This window comes from Giraffa tippelskirchi, chromosome 12 (assembly GCF_054371585.1).
Source record: "Giraffa tippelskirchi isolate mGirTip1 chromosome 12, T2T-mGirTip1v1.2.pri, whole genome shotgun sequence".
Lineage (NCBI taxonomy): Eukaryota > Metazoa > Chordata > Mammalia > Artiodactyla > Giraffidae > Giraffa > Giraffa tippelskirchi.
In genome coordinates, this window is record NC_137286.1 from 106,662,139 (window position 1) to 106,682,277 (window position 20,139).

A 20,139-nucleotide genomic window follows, 5' to 3' on the forward strand; every position below is an offset into this window, starting at 1 on the left:
GATCACATCCATCCTCAAGTTGAGAATGGATTCCCTTCTGCCTTGGTTACAGTAGGATTTTAGCTCAAATTTCCTTTCTTGCCATCTCTTTCCCGCTAAAATTGGCTAATAGAACTTCTTTGCATGTAAAATATCTTAAGCACCAAAGTCGTCTAGTTTAGTTTTTCTTTCTATCTTGAAAGAACATTGAAGACTGTTTCCAGATATTTCGCACTGGCAAATGTAGATTTTTCTAGCAACAGGACGCCTATCAAGATGCATGACTTGCCTTTTTAAAAAAATCAATGAAATTTCATTTTCCCCATGAAAGTATTTGTTTTGGAAGCTGCACAGGGTCGCACAGCGAGTGGGTCATCTGCAGAAGTCAGCGCCCTCTCAACCAGCCTGGGGATCGTCCAGAACCCCGCCTCGTGGCCACGCCCCCATCCCGTGGCCACGCCCACGCCCCAAAACCGCCCTGCAGGGTCTGAGTGCTGTCCTTCGTGAATTCTACTGATCAGTGTGCTAAGTCACTTCAGTCGCGTCCGACTCTTTGTGACTAAAACACTAAAGTATATAAATTGTTTACTTTTAAAAATTATAACTAACTGAGAGAGAACAAAAAGTTAGACCTGTAATAATACTGTCATCCAGTGTCTTCCTTTTAAGTCTTTTCTGCTGCTGCCGAGTAATCTTCTGATGTGCCGATAACAGTTGTGATACTTGGAAAGTTCCTTACACTTTCCTTGTCCTCGGAATCTGAGCTAGTGGTTGTGTGTGAGATTATCACTTATTATAGATACATCTCTCCCACTTCAAAACAAACAAAACACAAATAATAGCCGTTGCTTAGAAAATGTTGTCAGAGTTTAATGAAGCAAAGTCAAGCTAGTTACCTTCAGCAGTGAAAGAGAAATTTTCGGTGACACTCGGCATCTAGTGGCTTTCCCTGGACGGGCCCTGGGAAGGCTCGGTGAGCCCCGGGGCACTCTCACCTACTGGGAGCGGGATGTATATCTAGCTGTTTGTTGTCACTTCCTTCCATCTCTTCATGGCCACCGAGTGAGAGCAGCTGCTCTCAGCTTCACGATCCACCCAAGAGATGACCATCCTGAGTAACAGTCTGCAGACCCCAGTTCTCAGACAAGCAGTGAGCAACAGTGAGATGATGAACTCAAGGCTTGACATGGACAGAGGCGTAGTAACCCTGGCCCAGCACATGGAACACAAGTGGGTTAACAACGATGGCAACAATGAAACTTCAAGCAAATGCGCTGTTAAAACCCTTACATAATTGTAGCAGGCTTGGGTTTCCTGTGCTTCGAGTGTTCTTACCTCTTTGATAATCAGACGATCTAAAGAAAGGCATAGAATTTCAGGGGAGAATCTGCAGGCCAGGCTCACAATGAGGCCATTCACGGGGCTCTTTCATTGGCCTGCACAGTATCGGCATCACGATTTGTCTCTGGCTTCACTACAAGGCTCCATTTAAACCCAACCCCAACTCGCAGACTTAACTGATCCAGGAATTACTCAATATAGCCCGCCAGCTACTGTAGCTTTTCCCCTTTGATAAGAGGTTTAACACAATGGGCTTCACAGTTCTTAAATGACTCCACTTTTTTCACCCTGTCTTTGAGATGCGGTGGTTATGTGACCTTTTGTTCTGAATAAAATTTCATGTGGTGTGACTATATTTTTTAAAACTACTGACAGACACAATATTAACCCCTTACCCACAGAGGAAAGCTTTTAAAACCTTGTAGATGGTATAGAAATGAAATTCATGTCATAATATTTACCCAGCTAACTTCACTCTATTCGATTATTAGATATTATTAAACTTGGAAATATTTTATTTCAGGGGTGATTCTGATAAAGTTATAGGCAGTACTTGTGCTTTTCGCGTCGACTTTTGCATGCTGCTGGTTGTCTTCTGGTTTCTGCAGTTTCTGCCTCCACAGTGCTGATAGATGGAGCAGGGCACCCTCAGCAAGTTCCTGGTGGGGAGGGCGGTGGGGAGCCTGATCTCAGAGTGGGAGACCCTCAGGAATGAATGTATTTGGCCACAAACCATTGGGAGTGCGGTCGGCCCCCATCACACCTCAGAACTGTGGGTCTGAGTCTGATGCAGTACGTCTGCGGTAGGGGCTTGAGGATTTGTGTTAACGAGCACAGTTGATTCTATTATTGGACCCCACTAGGAACCATTACCCCCAGTTCACTGGGGACTGTGGGAACTCAGGAACCCTCGTTAGTAGGAGTGACCCCTGGTGAGATTTCCTGGGGCAATCCTGGGAGGGGAGGGCGCACCTGAAGGTCTAGCTAGCATCCCCTTCTGTTCCCCATCCCTCCACAGCAGGGCAGCACCCGCCCTGAGCATCCAGTTCCCAGGGATCTGCCTGTGGGCCTGTGTTTGGGAGTCTGAGAACAGCTTCCAACCCCACCCCCGCTCTGCACATAATCTGAATTTCTGAACCTTCGTTATCTGCGGCATTTAATCCAAATTCGCTTCTCTACCACCCTCCGTTACCCCCTTACTAAAATAATTTTAGGTTTTTAGTAACAAAGATCTTTTTCAAAGGATTTCTGATTAGAAGTGGACTCTCAAGAAGCCTTTTGGGAATTATGGATATGGCATGTTTGCTTATTTCATGAAGATAAGATTTTTCCTTGAAGATAAGTTGATCTGATGATCAGGACACACAAGTGGTGGTGACTATTGTTGATATTCATACACTTTGCCTGCAGTGCTGTTGTGTGTTCTGTTTGTAGAATCCACCCTCATACAGTTGGAGGGCTTTTTTATTATGAGTATTTTCAGCCTGACACAGAACTAGAAAATACAGTTCCCATATATGTATCACCCAGTTCCCAGAGTTACCAAGATCTGTCCTACTTTTTGACAGCTATTTTTTTCCTGTTCTTAAATATTTTTAAAATTTTTATTTTTGTATTTTGTATAGTCCTTTTTAAATTTATTTTTAATTGGAGTATAATGGCTTTACAATGTTGGGTTGGTTTCTGCTGTACAATGAAGTGAATCAGCTATAAGGGGATATAAATATATATCCCCTCTCTCTTGAGCCTCCCTCCCACCCCCCATCCCACCCCTCTAGGTCATCACAGACCACTGAGCTGAGCTTCCTGCATTACACAGCAGCTTCTCACTAATTCTCTGTTTTACACAGAGTAGTGTATATATGGGGGCTTCCCCAGTGGCTCAGATGGTAAAGAATCCACCTGTAATGCAGGAGATGTGAGTTCTATCCCTGGGTCGGGAAGATCCCCTGGAGGAGGGAATGGCAACCCACTCCAGTATTCTTGCCTGGAGAAACCCATGCACAGAGGAGCCTGGCGGGCTACAGAGTCACAAAGAGTTGGACACGACTGAGGCGACTGAGCACACACACTGTTTATACGTCATTGCTGCTCTCTCAGTTCCCCACTGTGTCCACAAATCTATTCTCTACCTGTTCTTGAATGTTGCTGGTGGTTTTCTAATTGGTTCGTTTTGGGAAGGACGCAAACACGAGATGCTTTGCTTGGGACTGGGTGTGGTGACCCTGCGTGGTAACGTGAGGTTGTCCTTTTTAGGAATGTGTCCCAGAGAACCTGGAGCTGAAGCGGAAGCTGTTCGCTCAGCTGGACAAAATCGCCGACGACCACATCGTCTTGAGCAGCTCCAGCTCATGCCTCCTGCCCTCCAAGCTGTTCGTCGGCTTGGCGCACGTGAAGCAGTGCCTGGTGGCCCACCCCGTGAGTATGTCCAGCCTGGAAACCCAGCGAGTCTCTTTTGGGTTTCCAGGAGCAATTCGTCTCAACAAACCTGCTTGTGCTTTTTAACTGCTTTCCTGAGATGTAATTCATATATCACACGATTCAACTTGTACAATCTAGTGGCTTTTTAGTATATTTAGCGAGTTGGATGTTATCATCATTTTAAAAAGAATTTTATCCAGAATTCCTTGAATTGTATCTTGTATTTCATGCATCGTGAGAAAGAATGAACAAATCTTACAGACTTCTGGCCTCAAGTCACTCACTGTCACAGGCCTGGGGTGCTGTGGTGAGGTTGGCTCCTACCACCTGAGTTGATCTAGGACAGGTGGGGCATGTGCTCAGGTGGGGTGAGTGCTTGGGATGGCTGTGAGAGTGTGGCTGCCCTAGGGGGAGTGACCAGGGCATAGTTACAACTGTGACCCGGGGAATGGGGAGGCCACATGTGGTCTCTGCGTGCCTGTGGTGCCATGTCTCCTGGGGGGTCTGAGTGGGCAGAGGGAGGCCAGCTGCCAGGGCAGCCCGGGGGCAGCAGGGCTTCAAGGAAATGTGGGCAGGAAGTCTGCAAGGCAGCCTGCGAGTGAGACTGAGACAGGAGCGAGCCAGATGCACAGAAAGATGCCTTTTCCCTGTTTGTCCTGACCTGTGTTCTGCCCCTACAAGGCTCACAGCACTGCAGAGACCCCAAGCCCAGCACCCCTGTCTTCCCGTAAAGAGAAGTTCATCACAGACAGACATGCTGCCAGTTCTTATAATTCTGATGTTTAAAAAGGCCAGAAGTCACACATCTCTGTAGGAACTCAGTGACTCCAGGCAGGGGGCCAGTGATTCAGCTGAGAATTGATCTATAGTTTATTTGAAGTAGGTGCTCCCCCAGGACAGGCTGGGAGCAGAGGAACCTCCAAGTTGTGAGGGCCACTGACCCTCCAGGCTGTTCCAGGAGAAATACATTCTTCTCTCTCCTGTGGAAGTCATTTTTAAATGGATGCCTCTTGTACTTTTTGGTAAATGTGAGATTTTTACCTGTTTTCACCCATACTCGGAGGAAAAACAACTTAAAATACAATATCGTTTGGGGAAAGAGTTTAGCAAGTGTGCATCTGCTTACTGGTGAGGGTCATTAGCAGCCTTTTGTCAAATAGCATTTTCTTTAGAGGTAGGAGAACTCGCTCTGAGAATCTTCAAGAGGATTTCTCAAAGTAAACCAAGAAAACCAGAGCCAAGAAACCCCAAGAAAACCAACGTTGGGCAGACAAGCTGTCCCACCATGGGCAGACTCTCTTCCTGTCTCAGACAACACTCGGTGCTGAGGCTCTAGGGAGTTGCCTGTGTGACTCGCGGGTGAGATTTGATCCAGGGAGCCGATATTTGAGGCTCAACATGGAGACATTAAGGGAGTTCCAGGTTTGGGGAAGATAATGCCCATAGCACTGATGCGGTAGAATGGCAGTGACTCATGTGGGAAGAGGAGGCTGCGCGAAGGTGGGGAGAAGCCCGTGAGGGCTGGACAGCTGGTGGCAGAGCCCCGGTAGGTCAGCAGTAAACGTGCAGGGGGCCCACTGGCACCCGTGAGCTGGAACCTTAGGGTTGGTTACAATTCCTGCAGTTCTGCGCCCAAGTTCTTTCTTTGTCTCCCCTCTATGTGAATGACTTTATTCCTCCAGTTTCTTATCATCGGATGGGCCCCTCATTCTTGTGTTGAACCTGCCCCCCACCCACCCTGACCGTTCAGGATTGTGAGTGGCACCCCGAACGCCAGAGCCATCTTCTCAACTCTCTCCGGCCGTCTCTCTCCCAAGGTCAACCCACCGTATTACGTGCCGCTGGTGGAGCTGGTCCCACACCCAGAGACGGCCCCCGCCACCGTGGACAGGACCTATGCCTTGATGCAGAAGGTCGGACAGTCCCCGGTCAGGCTCCTAAGGGAGGTCGACGGCTTCGCCCTGAACCGCCTCCAGTATGCGGTCATTGCTGAGGCCTGGCGGCTTGTGGAGGTTTGTGGCTGGGCTGCGGCCCATGGCTGAGTGGGGGCGGCGGGGGGGTTGGGGGGACAGAAGCCTGGGAGGGGGGAGTGGAGAAACAAGCACATGATCTGTTCCAGAGACCAGGGGCAAGCCCTTCCTCTCAGAGATTCCTCTGTACCACCAGTCACCTGATACTCACACGTGATGAAGACTTCTGTTCTTGCCCTTTCCTGTCATTTCCACACCATTTTCTCTGTGACGTGCTGAGTTTCCCCACGGTCTCAGACTGCTCCCTACCCGCAGTGGTACTGTTTTTCAAGAGGAAAAAGGAATTATATTTTGAGTAAACTTGTGTCCTTTAAAGGAACCCCATTTATTTCAAGAGCTTGAGAAAGAAACAGTGGGTGGCTTTTGAACTTATTAATTCTGTGTTTGTTTCACATATAGAGAGGAGTTTATTTAGATACCTATATATTCACATATGGACTTCCCAGGTAGTTCTAGTGGTAAAGAAACCACCTGCCAATGCAGGAGACACTGGTTCAATCCCTGGGTCAGGAAGACCCCCTGGAGGAGAGCATGGCAACCCACTCCAGTATTCTTGCCTGGAAAATCTCATTAACAGAGGAGCCTGGCGGGCTACAGTCCATGGGATTGCAAAGAGTCAGACATGCCTGAAGTGACTTAGCACACAGAGATTTGTCAATTTCTTGAAGAGAAGGCTTTTTGTTTCATTGATTTTTTCCCCCCTTACGGTTTTCCTGTTTTTCGTCTCACCATCTCTGGAGGGAGGATGTCCCTTCATCCTTGCAGCCAAGCAGGAGAGAGAAATTCTAGAGGAGACGGAGTGGGAGGGTGGGGGCTGCTACTGCGGGCCTGTCGTAGTGGGAAACAAGGTGGGACACGACCAGGAAGCGGGGGAGGGGGTGGGCAGGAAGGGGCTCCACGGGGCGCATGGTCCCACCCCCGGCCGCGACTGCGTGAGGGCTGGTGGGCACTCGCAGCCACTCAGTCCTTTTTCTCTGGCCTGTTTGGCTGCAGAATTGGGCTGGAGCAGCCCTAGTTGGCCAGGAAACGCTGACGACCGCAGCCTAGGGGCCGAAGGTTAGGTCCATGGTTGATGGATCCTGTTGCTGGGAAAGTGCTTTTCAGCCCATCATTTGAAGCTGATGGGCAAGATGAGGGAAGAAGCGTTGAGATGATAGACTCTTGCCCAGACAGTGGCTGAGCTTGCACTGCCCGTAAATTCCTGTCCTGTTGCAAGAGGGTCATGGAGGCGAGCGGGGGTGAATCACAGAGCCACCGAAGATTCTCAGCTCGTTGGAATGTGTGGGTGGTAATGAGCTTCAGAGTGCTGACCTCAGGTGTTGTTCATGCTTCTGAGAAACAGAACCTCCAAGTGGATATCTGCCCATGGGCCCTGAGCTGCAGGGCTTCCATTCTGGTGTCTGGTTTGGGACGTGGGGTCTGTGGTCCATACGGGAACCTTGGAGAGAGTCAAGGCCTCTGTGGCCCAGCTTTAATCTTGACATGGATGCAGCCACTGTGAGCACTGCTTTCAGCTACTAAGGTTCATCTCAAAGGTCATGTGGTAAAATGAGCAGACCAGGCTTTCTGTGGTAAACTCTATCAAGGGTTTCTGTTGAGTGTAGTTTAGGACAGCACAGTGTTTCCCTGCAGCAAACTTTAATCAAGTCTAATTGCTTACATACCTGATACCATATGAATACAGCTGTTTTTTTAAATACGTGTTTTATTTTTCTATTTTTGGTTGTGCTGGGTCTGTGTCTAATAAATGTTTTCATTTATTTTTCTATTATTGACTGTGCTGGGTCTCTATTGCTGCTCAGGCTTTTCTCTAGTTGCGCTGCAGGAACTTCTCATCTCGGTGGCTTCCCTTGCTGTGGAGAGAGGCTCTTGAGTGTTCGGACTCCAGTAGTTGTGGAATACGGCCTTAGTCGCTCCTCAGTATGTGGGATCTTCCCGGACCAGGGATCGAACCGGTATCTCCTGCATCAGCAGGTAGATTCTTTACCTCTGAGCCACCAGGGAAGCCCAACGTTGATTTTTTAAAACGATTTAATTCACTTTCACTTAGAACACAAACATATCTGAACAACGAACACTAGGTTTTCGCTGCTCCCCCCATCCCGCCCCATCCACTAGATGGCATCTCCCTCGTCCTGCTGGCTTCCTGCTTGGCATCTTAGCATCGTCATGCAGCCTTTGATTTCAGGAGCGCAGGTGCAAATGGCAGCCTGCTTTTCCTCATCTCCGTCTTGTGAACAGAGGGTCCCTCCAAAGGTGGCGGCCAGATGGGGCAACTCCTCAGGCCTGAGAGGAAGTCCCTTTTCTGGTCACTGTGAGTCCGGTGCTCCTGGGCCGGACCTGCCAGCTGGGTGGTCAGCTCCTGGCCTTGTCCTGAGGGTGCACTTAGACTGGGGGGAACAGCAGCTCCTTGACAGAGGGGGCAGCTGGGGGTGGTGGTGTGGCCCAGGGTGTCTGGGGGTGAGAGGACCCGAGGCTGTGGATGCCCACTTACACTGCTCTCGCTTGGGCTGGGATTGCCTGGAGGCAGGAGGTCCTTGACTTTCTTCTCTCCTTTCAGAGCCAGGGTCAGCGTGCATGCCCCTAGTTCTCTAAGTCCAAGTTCATCCAGGAAGTTTACCACTCACACACATGGCCTCTGAGAAGGACCTTTTCTGAGTCCGGGGGTGGCGGGGGGGTGAGTTTCCACGAATATCACCCTGAGTGGGTTCCCTGCAGCCTAGTAAGTGTACGCCCTCCCGGCTGTTCTGGAAGGAAACCGGAACAAACGGACGGTGAGAAGGCAAAGGAAAGCACAGGCCTAGGCTGAGCCACGGGCTCCCCGGCCCTGGATCAGGGAGGTTGCAGCCCCGACAAGAGGAAGCAAGTTCAAAGCCTGGCTCCGGGCGGTGGGCGTGGGGCTGGTTAGAAGGTTTCTTCAGAAGAAGGTGCTGGAAACAGCAGGGCTGCTTCAGCTTGGCTCCCCTGGCACGTGGCCAGAAGGGAAAAGCAGAGGCTTGAGTAAAGTGCTGCTGAACAGACCTTGGCGACACCCGTCTGTGTATTTGGCAGGGAGATTCATGTAGAAGGGCGTGAAGGGAAGTCAGAGGAGCCAAGAAGGAGCTGGGCTCCTGCCTCCATGCCACCATGCCCTCCGCCGTAGAACTCTCTACATTTTATGTTGTCTAAAATTTAAACTTGAAGGTTTAGGGGTTGGGAATTCCTTGGTGGCCCAGTGGTTAGGGCTCTGCACTTCCACTGCTGAGGGCCTGGGTTCCATCTCTGGTCTGGGAACTAAGATCCTACAAGCCACATGCCCCCTCCTCCCCCTCAAGAAAAAGTTTAAGGGTTTAAAAAAATAAATTTATTGTCTATTTATTTATTTGGCTATGCCATACAGCTTGTGGGATCTTAGTTCCCCAACCAGGGATTGAACCTGCACCCCCAGCAGTGAACGTTCAGAGTCCTAACCACTGGACCACCAGGGGACTCCTACCATCCTCCAGATTAACCGACACCTGCTTTCTCAGCTGTTGGTTGAAAGAGCCTCCTGTCAGTGGCCTTTCATTCATTCAGAGGTCGATGGAATGGGAGACGTTTTTTGTTACAGGACAGGTCTGGAAGGACCCCATGGTCTCAGCATTTTTAAGAAGCCCCAGAACTATATCAGAAGCACACCCACGGCTCAGCAAGTGTTTAATGTCCTGCACTGACCACTGGGAGCCAATCAGAGAAACTAGAGGTCACTCATAGCTGACCTGAATTACTCCACATGTGACAAACTGTAGAGCTGGAAGGCTGCAGGAGCTTTTCTAAGGCCAGTGGTGGTTTTGCGCAGACTCGGGCTTCCTGGGTGGCTCAGACGTAAACAATCTGCCTGCAGTGCAGGAGACGCAGGTTTGATCCTGTGTCAGTTAATTAGAACTCTTCCAGCAGCGATTGTCTGTAAGAAGTAGACCATTTTTATAACAGTGTTTACTGTTTTATGGGAGGTGACTTTCTAAGTAGCCACAGTGGCGAGCAGTAAAGCCCTATTCAAAAGAGACATGCTGCTGATGTATTATTTTAGAGACAACGCCAGTCCCATTAACAGATAAACATAATGAAAACACCAACCATACATTCAATTAAAAAAAAAAAAACCTGTCTGGCATGCCTGGGGTTACTCTAACAGTGTTTAAAGCAAAAGCATTTACGCTAGTGTTCTAACAGCTCTGAAAAAAAAAACAAAGTGAGGTGCTGTTACTCGAACACCTGACTGCCTGTCCTCTCCCACAGGTGCTCGGGCAGTGAGAGGTTTCAGTTCCTCTGGTGTGAGCTGACAGGCAGGCCGGGGGCCCCTGGTGTAGGTGAGGGGTGGGATGGGAATGTGTCCCCAGGAGAGGAGGCAGAGAAGGGGGCCACAGGTAACAGCTGGACGGGAGCCTATTCGTCCCACCCCCAGTGCAGGCGGGAACTGGCCCTGGAGGTCAGAGGGGCAGAGACTGGGCTGTGTGTGCCTGCTGTGGGGGGTGGGGCTTTCACTGCTTGATTCAAAGTGAAAGTGTTAGTCCCTCAGTTGTGTCCTGACTCTTTTCGACCCCGTGGACCTTGGAATTCCCCAGGCAGGAACACTGGGGTGGGCTGCCATCAAACCTCTCTGTAAAGAGCTTCGTTCCCGAGGATCCTCCGTCCCGGCCTCACCGAGCCCCGGTACACTTATATTTGCACAAACAAGGGATTTTGCTGTGAATGATTTTAAGGTTCAGACTTTTTGTTTCTATTGGCCTCTTTACCACTGGTGTTTTTCTTCCTGAGAGCTTTGTCACGAGAGAAGTGGGTAACACCACTGTGGCCCAAACAGCTCTGGACTGTCCCTTTGTTGTTGTTCAGTAGCTCAGTCGTGTCCGACTCTTTGTAACTCCATGGACTGCAGCATGCCAGGCTTCCCTGTCCTTTACCTTCTCCTGGAGTCTGCTCAAGTTCATGTCCATTGAGTCTGTGATGCCATCCAACCATTTCATTCTCTGTCGTCCCCTTCTCCTCCTGTCTTCAATGTTTCCCAGTGAGTCAGTTCTTCACATCAGGTGGCCAAAGTATTGGAGCTTCAGCATCAGCATCAGTCCTTACAATGAATATTCAGGACTGATTTCCTTTAAGACTGTCCCTTGGATCAGCACTAAGTCTTTCCTCTCCTTCCCTTTCATTTTTTGGTTTATTTCCACTGAAGGCTTTATTCTCAAAAATACTCACAGGGAAAATACCACTTCTGTTCCCTACCCTGCATTAGATTGCTTTTATTTTTCTGTGTTCTTGTCTAGTCTGTGTTAAGAATGCTTTCCTCGAGTTTTTGTTCATTTTTAACGGCTTCGTGATGTTTTGTTTCATTGATCTTTTTGAAAAAAATCTAACCTTTCCCCTGCTGTGGGTTGTTTTAAGATCATTTCAGGTATTCTGCCTTACGGTGCCTCTTTGCATGTTCACTCTCCTTCTCTGGCTCCTTTTTCCAGAACGACTCAGGCAGCGGGGTCGCCCTGTCCAACGGGATACCTTGCCGGGGATTGGGCCTGCCTGGGGCCGCACATCCCAGCGGCCCTGCCAGTCGGAACAGTCCTCCCCGTATCTCACATCACCTCCCCCAACCCAGGATCCTGTCTGAGGCTCTGGACGCAGGGGCAGGAGGGGTGTGATCCCGTGCCCTGTTGCATCAGCTAAGCATGTTCAGTCAGCTCGTCTCCAAGGTGCTCGGAGCCCGGTCATCCCGAAGGAATGGCCCCACCCTGCTTCCCAGAAAATGCACAGCTCATGGACTGCTGGCCTCGGGATGATGAGAGCCGGCCGACAGCACTAGGCAGTCCTCCCTTTCTTTCCTGTGAAGTCCTGTCCTTGCCCCACCTCCTCCAGGAAGGAGCTGTAGGTGGGGATGGCGGAGGGGGCCTCTTTCGATCTTGCCCTGGAGCCAGTTTCATGGTGCACGTCGGACACGTGGTGCCTGGCAACCAGTGTAGAGAGGAAACACGCAAGTATATGTGCGTGGAGGGAACGAATTCATGGCTCTAGGTGCTTCCTCATGAGAAAAGCTGGCCTCCTCGTCACCGTGGTAGCTCTTAGTTTAAACTCCACCATCTGTAAGTGCCTTACTCCAAATCCTGGGTCTGTATGGGCTGTGGGGTTGGACTTTCTAAAGGCGGGCCCGGAGCCCCCGGTTGGACTTTACCGTCTTGCATTAGGGTCATTCCCATCTGGCTCGAGCTTGATCGTCTCTGGGGATCTGGGGTTAAGCCTCAAAGGGCCTCTTTCCCTGAGACCCCTTGTCCTGAGCTTTTGACGGGGGTGATGCTGGACCATCTCAGGCTTCACTCATTCTCACCCTCGGATACAGCAGTTCATTGTCTAACACACAACTGAGTAAAATGTTTTTTGGCCTTGGTCAAGACACTGGATTGAAGCCTGGACGGCTCTGGTTGTGGGCTGGGAAGCTTGTATATAACTTTGTCCCGATTCCTGGGGGGCAAGTCTGTTCCTGGTGGTGGTGGTGCTGGCTGAGGTGGAGAAGTGTTTGCACAAGAAAAACTTGAAAATTCAGGACCACATGTGGTGAAAAGTAGAGCAAAACAAAGTAGAAGAAGATCAAGAGCTGGGAATTAGTAATTTCTAGAAAAGGATAAAAAAAAACAAAAAACCCAAGACCAGGAAAGATGGCAGGAGAAATGTGAGAAAAGCAAGTGAATACGAGGCATGCCAAAATACATGAATTAAATGAGAGAATTTAGTAGGAAAATGGGCTGATTAGAAGGAAGACTATTTCTGTAGCTGGTGATCAGTAGAGGAAATAGTCCCTGGGCTTGCCTCACTCAACACATTTTGCATCCCTGAACTGTGCACAACCCCCAGGACCTCCCCCTGCTTCATCGTCCCCCCAGGTCCAGGCCAAGTGCCACGGTGGGTATTTTAGAAATGTCTTCCCGCTTCCTCTCCCTGCCCACAGAGTGCCAGACCCAGGATGCCCGAGGGTTCCCTGTGAGGGTCAGCCGAGCAGAGGACCGGTCATTCTGTCACACACAGTGCTGATGTTGTTTGATACATGTGATTAGCATCTAGTCAGCTGACTCAAGTAAGGAGATGGTTCTCAATAATCTGGGCAGACTTCATCCAATCAATTGAATGACCTTCAGGGCAGAGCTGAGGTTTCCACCAGTCCATCCTAAAGGAAATCAACCCTGAATATTCACTGGAAGGACTGATGCTGAAGCTGAAGCTCCAGTACTTTGGCCACCTGATGCGAAGAACTGACTCATTGGAAAAGACCCTGATACTGGGAAAGATTGAAGGTGGGAGGAGAAGGGGACGACAGAGGATGAGATGGTTGATGGCATCACCAATTCAATGGACATGAGTTTCAGTGAGCTTCAGGAGATGGTGAAGGACAGGGAAGCCTGATGTGCTGCACTCCATGGGGTTGCAAAGAGAGCCAGACACAACCGAGCGACTAACACACAAAGAAGCCTACCTCAGAAAATCCATATGGAGCAGAAAGAAGCAGTTAGGAAGAGGAGACATGAAGACTTTTCCCTTTTCTAACTTGTTCAGCTAATGAATAGCAACTGATAAAAACCTGACTGTCCCCCATGGATGAAGCAGGAGGGAAGGACCCGGAGCCTGGGGGAAGTGTGGGTCCTCCGGAACTGACAGTGTTCGGTGGTGGGAAGCCCTCTGACCCTTTGTCTAGTCAGGTCACTGTCCCCGCTCACGACACTTACAAATCAAGAATTAACTGCTCTGGGGTGGCTCATTTGGTAGGTGTTTTGAAATCTTTGGAAGTCAGCTCTGAAAGTGCGGAATGTAGTTGTGGAAGAAGAGAGCCAAGGCAAACAGCATCCCAGGTCAGGCTGGCCTCCGGATCCACATCCCTCACAGTTTGATGCTGGAATGGAAACCCCAGGCTGCTGGAATGTTGACCCAGGGACCAGGGCTGAGGGGTTGGGAGTCAGCCATCCCCGCCCGGCTGCCTCTCACAGCGTCCCCAGGGGCCAGGGCGGCCCTGGGAGAGGACCGGGCGGAGATGTGACGTGGGAGGCGGGGCACCTTGCCATCCAGCAGTCGTTTCTGGTGGTTCTGGGCGGCCCCACAGGCCTCGTGTGCACTGTTTCCTCCTGACACCCCCCTAACCCCCCAGCACTGCTGCCAGGAGCGGAGGCCGGTAGACTGAGCATTTGAGCGACCTGAGTGGGTCTGCTCTCATCAGTGGTTACGTGAACCCGAGGATGGTTTAGAACTAATAGGAAACTTGGAGGACTCCTCCTGCTGACGACGTGCCTGACACCCTGGTGCCGGCACCAGGGGCAGGGAGCCCAGTCCGCTGCGGGCGTCGGCTCTTGGCAGAGGACGCGCCGGGACATCCCGGGGGCACCCGGGGTCATGCAGGTTGTCACCACGCGTCCCTGGGCCTTCCCAACAGAACACATGGGCGGTGGAGGTTGTGAACGGCTGCCCCACCTCTGCAAACACACAGCTCTGAGCTGCATTTCATCAGAATAGCACTCTTCTACAGACTCGTTAAAAGCTGGGCAAGGCCAGGCTTGCAGGCTGGCAGAGCCTGAGGATGGCTTTCCTGCTCCTCTGATGGCCTCAGGTCTTAGATGTCAGGGGACACTTCTGGCTGTTTCCTCTGATGCCCCATCCCCCTGTCCCCTCCTCCCCTTCCCCGAAGCTGTGATGGGAGCTAGAGAAGCCAGGACACTGGAAGTGGGGACCGTAGGGACAGGAACTGAATTGGTGTCCAACCATTTCACGAGCTGATCTTTTCTCAGGGTTCTTTCGTGTATGATCGCCGTGTGATGCCACATCTGACAAAGCCTGTTCTAGGGCTTCTGGGGTGTTTGGGGTCCTGTTTAGAGAAGTGAAGATGAGAGCAATGGGTAACGAATTGTCCTCCCTATGAGCTCACCTCCGGACCCCATTCTTTCCTCTCAGGAAGGTGTAGTGTCTCCGGGTGACCTTGACCTCGTCATGTCAGATGGCCTGGGCCTGCGGTACGCTTTCATCGGGCCCCTGGAGACCATGCACCTCAACGCGGAAGGTAGGGCCTGTGAGGGATCTGTGCCGGTTGCTGCTTTCATGGTTTGTAAACAGGCTTGCCTTTTCTTACAACTGAGGAGAAGCAGCACCGTGTAGGAGACGCTGCCTGGAAGTATGTGTCATGTTTTTCTTTTTCTTTCTTCCTTTTCTTTTTCTTGAGAAAAATAATTCAGGTATCGCGAGAAATCGATAGGGAGAGACTGAGAACAGTTAATTCTCAAACAAATAGAAGCTGATGAAACTCGAGAACAAACAGCGTGCAGACAGGAAGGAGGCCCGCGACAATTTTTCAAACAAAGCACCTGATAAGAAAGCCTAATTGGCTGACCATGATAGTGGTGGACAGATGTAGCTTTCAACTTCAGAGCATTCCAGGGAGCAGAGGGAGTCAGTTCTGAGATCTGGCTCAGGACCGTGGACATGTGCATGATTCCTCACTGTGCCACCAGAACGTATCAGGAATGCCTCCTTTTGGGTGTAGTTTTCATAAAGCCAGCATCTCAGGTTAAGGCTGGTTACTAGTCTTAAAAGCTACAGTTTATCTGGAGGTGGTAAAGATATTTTAGGTTGTGTTTTTAATCTAATAAAATAATGCCTGAGAAAGAGAAGGCCAGCGCGCCTACTCCACCGTGAAGTGCCAGCTGTGAGTGGTGGGTCTGGCCGGCGGGGCCCTGCTGACTTGCAAGCTAGATGACCTCATGCAGGTCAGTTCGCTGCACCTCAGTTTACCCACCTGTAAAACTGGTATAGCAGCCGTGACCCTCACAGGGGTGATGTGAGAGTAAGCCGGATGGAGACACTGGGCTCGAGTCAGAAACGGTGAGATGAGCTAAATCTAATCTCATGAGAATCTGTTTCCCCCCATCTTTTCTTATTCTGTATAAGCAGCTCTTAAGCAGTTAGGTTCAAAGTCGTCTTTTTGGAGGGGTAGAGGGCCTGTGCCACACAGCATGAGAGATCTTATTTCCCTGACCAGAGCTCAAACCTGGGCTCTCTGCAGTGGAAGCATGGAGTTGTAACCACTGGACCACCAGGAACGTCCCTCAGGGTCTTCTAGAAAGCTAAGCTCTGTGAGGTTTTGGAAGCAGATATTGTTGACCGAGCAGAGGGCATGGCTACAAAGAAGATGGGGGGTGGGGGCAGGCGTGGGCCACTGAGTGGAATAAAAGGTGAAGTAGCTTTTTTCCTTCCCATTGTCAGTGAGATAGTTATTCCAGAGTAATTCCATACCACTCACCTTTCATGGTGTAGAGAAGCCAAAACTACAGTTGGAAATAAATTAAAACCCTCCTTTTTGACACTAATGGGAGGAGAGAACTTCACTTCACTGGACCTTGCTTCACAGCACGGGTTCCAAGTCGCCACGAACTTCCCAGGTCTGGAGTGAGTGCAGGCTACTGGCCTAGCAGACAGTGGGCATTCATCAGAGAGCTGAGGGCCTGCTGCAGAAAGTGTTCTTATGTTAGTAGGGCTGAAATATTAATTGGCTTTCAGGCAGGTTGGGGGGAAATTATGAATTGCATAAGAGTTTTACCGTATTTTATTCTGTTCTGAAGAAATGAAAGGCTCTTTTAAAACTACAAGTTTTATAAAAGGCAGTAGGAAAAAAGGTACGGGAAAGCCCCTGGGATTCTCGGATGACTTCACTGGGGCCACGAGAGAGGAGTGCTTGTTGAGAAGTCGTGAAGTAGCCGGAGGTGAAACAGGGCACCTGAATTGCGTCCCAAGGCTCATGGTGGCGGAGGGAGGGGCAGGGCAGCTCATTTTCCCCAAAAGTGGGTGAGCTCACAATTACAGCACACCTGCCTGCTCTCTCCTCTCTGTCTTTACAGCTTTTTCTGTTGGGTGTCTCTGCTCCCTCAAAACGAGTAAGCTGTGTTTGTGCCTAGATTGTATCACCTCTAGTTTGAATAAATCTACGAATAGGCACAGTGAAGTAAATATTTAATTTCCAAAAGTAAGTAAGTGTTTGGGGCATTTTCCACGTTGCAGAGATGCTGCGTATCCAGGAGAACTGGCGGAGGTGGGGGGCCCCCCAAGCTCTGAACTGTCCCCCATGCTTCTGGTAAATGCAGCAAAACCCTTCAATTTAAAAGGGAGTGTCTGGAGCTTAAGTGCAGGTGCTGATGTCAGAAAAGTAGTGTGTTTGAATTTTCACCCATTGGATCACTTTCTCTTCTAAGACAAAGTGGTTGTCATCCCTCTCAGAGAGAAGGGAAATGATTTGAGCCAAATGCAGTTGAAATCAGTGAATTTAAGCTTTCACACCGATGTAGATACACAAAAACTAACCCCACAGAAGTTATGCGTCTTTTTTTTTTTAAGGCGTATCCATTGGAGATAACTTTTAAATGAATCATGCAGTGTATGTGATCCATGGGGGAGGGCATGGCAATGCACTCAAGTATTCTTGCCTGGAGAATCCCGTGGACAGAGGAGCCTGGCGGGCTACAGTCCATGGGGTCGCACAGAATCGGACATGACTGAAAGGACTTAGCATGAACGCACGTGCAGTGTCTGTGGGGCAGGTGTGAGCCCTGCCCTGGGTTGCTTCACATCCTGCAGTTTGTTTGTTCCCTGTTATCCTTTTAGCCTGCCTGACCAACTGCTGAGTCTCCCTGGTTCTGAAAGAGGCTGGCTGAGGGCCAGGGCAGCTCAGCAGGTTTGGAGGGGGGTTGCTCTGGGCTCCTGTGAGACCTGCCCCAAGCGCAGGCCTGCACTGACCGGCCTAGCCTCCCTGCCTGGCGGGCAGGGGCGGGCTGGGCTGTGTGTGTGCAGAGCGGCCAGTCCAGGCAGGCTGCCCTGTGTGCGGGCAGCTGACCGCTTCCTCTCAGAGTCAGCCTCCCTCACTCACACCTGACACTACCCTAAGGGCAGCATCCCCTTTGCCCCTTCAGGGTCAGCCTCTGCTCCACGTGCTTCTCTACCACAGACCTAGGACTCCGTCCTCCACTGAAGCCTGGTGTCGGTGGACGCACTGGGAGGCATGTGGTCGGGGGTCACCTGCAGCCCCCGGGGCTGGCAGGGCCCTAACCTGGTGGCCACAGCCAGGCCCGCCCCGCGGGGGTAAATAGCCTGTGTTGAGAACCTACTATCCAGGAGGTGAAGGGCCAACTAGAGCCCATGGGTAAGAGGCAAGTAGGGAATGGGTGCAGTTGAACTTGCTATCTTTGGTTCTCAGGGAATGCATTTGAGTGGTGTACACAGGTACACAGGTGACCTCGTAGGCACACTGTTGAAGGAGACGTTTGTGGCGCAAAGAGGACTCATGTGACACTTGAGGACTCAGAGCCGACCTGGGCCCTCCGAGGTCCTTGACAGATGCTGACCCATTCACCATGGGGGCCTGGAGGTCGGGTCACTTCTCAGGGCTTTACTGCCGGGAGAGGCTGAGTTCTGACCCCGGCGTGGCTGAGCAGGGTGCGTGTCCCACCCGCCGGCCCTCGACACCCATGGGGGCCAAATCCTGTGGACACGCCCAGGTTTGGGCGGAAACAGAGCTCACTGACCCGGGGTTGGGGGGGCGGGCTCTTGTTTCCTTCTGCTTCCAGGTATGTTAAGCTACTGTGACAGGTACAGCGAAGGCATGAAGCGTGTCCTGAAGACTTTTGGACCCATTCCCGAGTTCTCGGGGGCCACAGCTGAGAAGGTGCACCAGGTGTGTGAGCTCCTGTCCGCGGAAATGAGGCGTCACCTGCAGCTGGGGTCTTTGCCTTGACCTCCAGGTTCCTGTTGCCGACCATCCACGGCCCCGTCAGGGTCACAGAGGACCCTGCGAACGGTGTGACGAGGGAGCCAGTGGCTCACCTCGGCGTGTCCTTAGGAGCCGTCAGCCCCCCCGAGTTTGGAGAGTTATGTTAGTTGAGGGTTTGCCAGGCCTCTTCTGTCTCTGAAAGCAGATTCAAGAGTGTGCACATATAGGAGTGGTTTTCCTTCTGCTAAATTAGTTGTCCTTCACGCTTCTTTCCCCTTTCTCCTCTTTTTTTTCCCCATTCCCAGGCCATGTGCATGAAGGTTCCGGATGACGCAGAGCACTTGGCTGCCAGGAGGGCATGGCGGGATGGCTGCCTCATGAGACTCGCCCAGCTGAAGCACCAGCTGCCCCAGTGATGCTGCGGCGACCACCACCGCCGCTGAGCGGGGACCACCAGCCCCCATTCCCACAACCTTGAGATGCCGGGGTGGGGAGGGGGGCTGTGGGAGCCCGGCCGGGGAAGCCCTGCTTGCTGTCCTCACCCTGGCAGGTGCCTGGGAGGGAGTGATGCACCAGGCAGTAGTTGGTCACAGCCGCTGTGGTCTGTGGGCCATGGATCCCCCCCTCAACTCCCAGCAGACAAGAGAGCAAATCGTCTGAAGATTTGACCACTTACTTTCATGTGATTCCACGTGTTTACGTTTCATGATCGGTGGTTGTAGTTTCAAGTCATTTTAATCTGCTGCAAAATGTTTTTGTAATTATTTTCTGATCTCTTGCTGAGGACCCTGTGGTCCTGCACGTTTGAGGAGTTCCCTTCATTTTTCTGATCCTCATTCCAAGTAAAAGTGCTTGATTGCATAAAGACATTTTTTCCTCCGCTCTTTCTGGGAAAGACGTGTCCTGGTGATGGACATCAAGTGACCGCAATGGTCAGATTGTAAAGCAGATGCTTTGTTCAGAGCCCCCTGTCTGCAGTTTGGTGAAAACCCACACTTTGGGTTGGTGTTTCCCACGGTGCTGCTGGCCCCAGAGTCAGGCGTGTTGGGGAAGCCCCGTCTGAGGGTGGTGGGCAACCCCCAGACGCCCCCACAGGGAGCACACGAAGATAACTGTTACCTGGGCCCTGTGTCGCCTCCGCCTAGAGAAGGGCTTGGCGTGGGGGACGGTTCAGAAAGGGGGTCCTGAGGGTGACCCTGTGCTGTGGAGGCCACACCCAGGACAGAGGCTCTGGACCGGATGCCGGGGCGCAAAGCAGAGCAGCACCCTGCAGGAGGGGCCCTGGAGCCCACAACCTTCCCCTGGGGCCACCCCCTCACCCTCACCCTTGCCCCTACCGCGTCCTCATCTCTGGACCTGCCCCACCCTCCCAGCCCGAGAGGATGGCAGACAGGACAGAGGTCCCGTGCTCTCCTGTGGGACCCTCAGCTCCCCTGAGCTGGCCCAGGGCCACCCAGCTGGGGCTGCTCCCCTGGTTCCCACTGGCCCAGGGGGCCCTCCCACGTGGCTCCCCACCATTGGCCTCCCTTCGTGAGGCCAGGGCCCGGCTCCCGTCGGACAGCCCACAGGACACCTCGCCCTCTGGAGGAGCCACAGCTGTCGCTCCTGGGCTGGGCCCCGGGACTCCGCTCTGGCCTG

At 51.5% G+C, this 20,139-nt stretch overlaps 1 protein-coding gene across 10 annotated transcripts in view; it reads left to right on the top strand.

The window, feature by feature from the left end:
- Positions 1-19,366, top strand: part of CRYL1 (crystallin lambda 1) — a 53,756-nt gene extending 34,390 nt beyond the window's left edge. For 4 of the 10 annotated variants that reach the window (XM_081549060.1, XM_081549063.1, XM_081549065.1 and 1 more), the window contains 5 exons: positions 3,577-3,738; positions 5,559-5,753; positions 14,703-14,808; positions 18,359-18,465; positions 18,807-19,366. In XM_081549060.1, the coding sequence (XP_081405186.1) occupies positions 3,577-3,738; positions 5,559-5,753; positions 14,703-14,808; positions 18,359-18,465; positions 18,807-18,917 (681 nt within the window). In that variant the 3' untranslated portion in view covers positions 18,918-19,366. Of the gene's footprint in view, positions 1-3,576; positions 3,739-5,558; positions 5,758-14,702; positions 14,809-18,358; positions 18,466-18,806 lie in introns of all 10 variants that reach the window. The other 6 variants (XM_081549061.1, XM_081549067.1, XR_014071011.1 and 3 more) reach the window with 5 other exon arrangements.
- Positions 19,367-20,139: the final 773 nt, after the last annotated feature.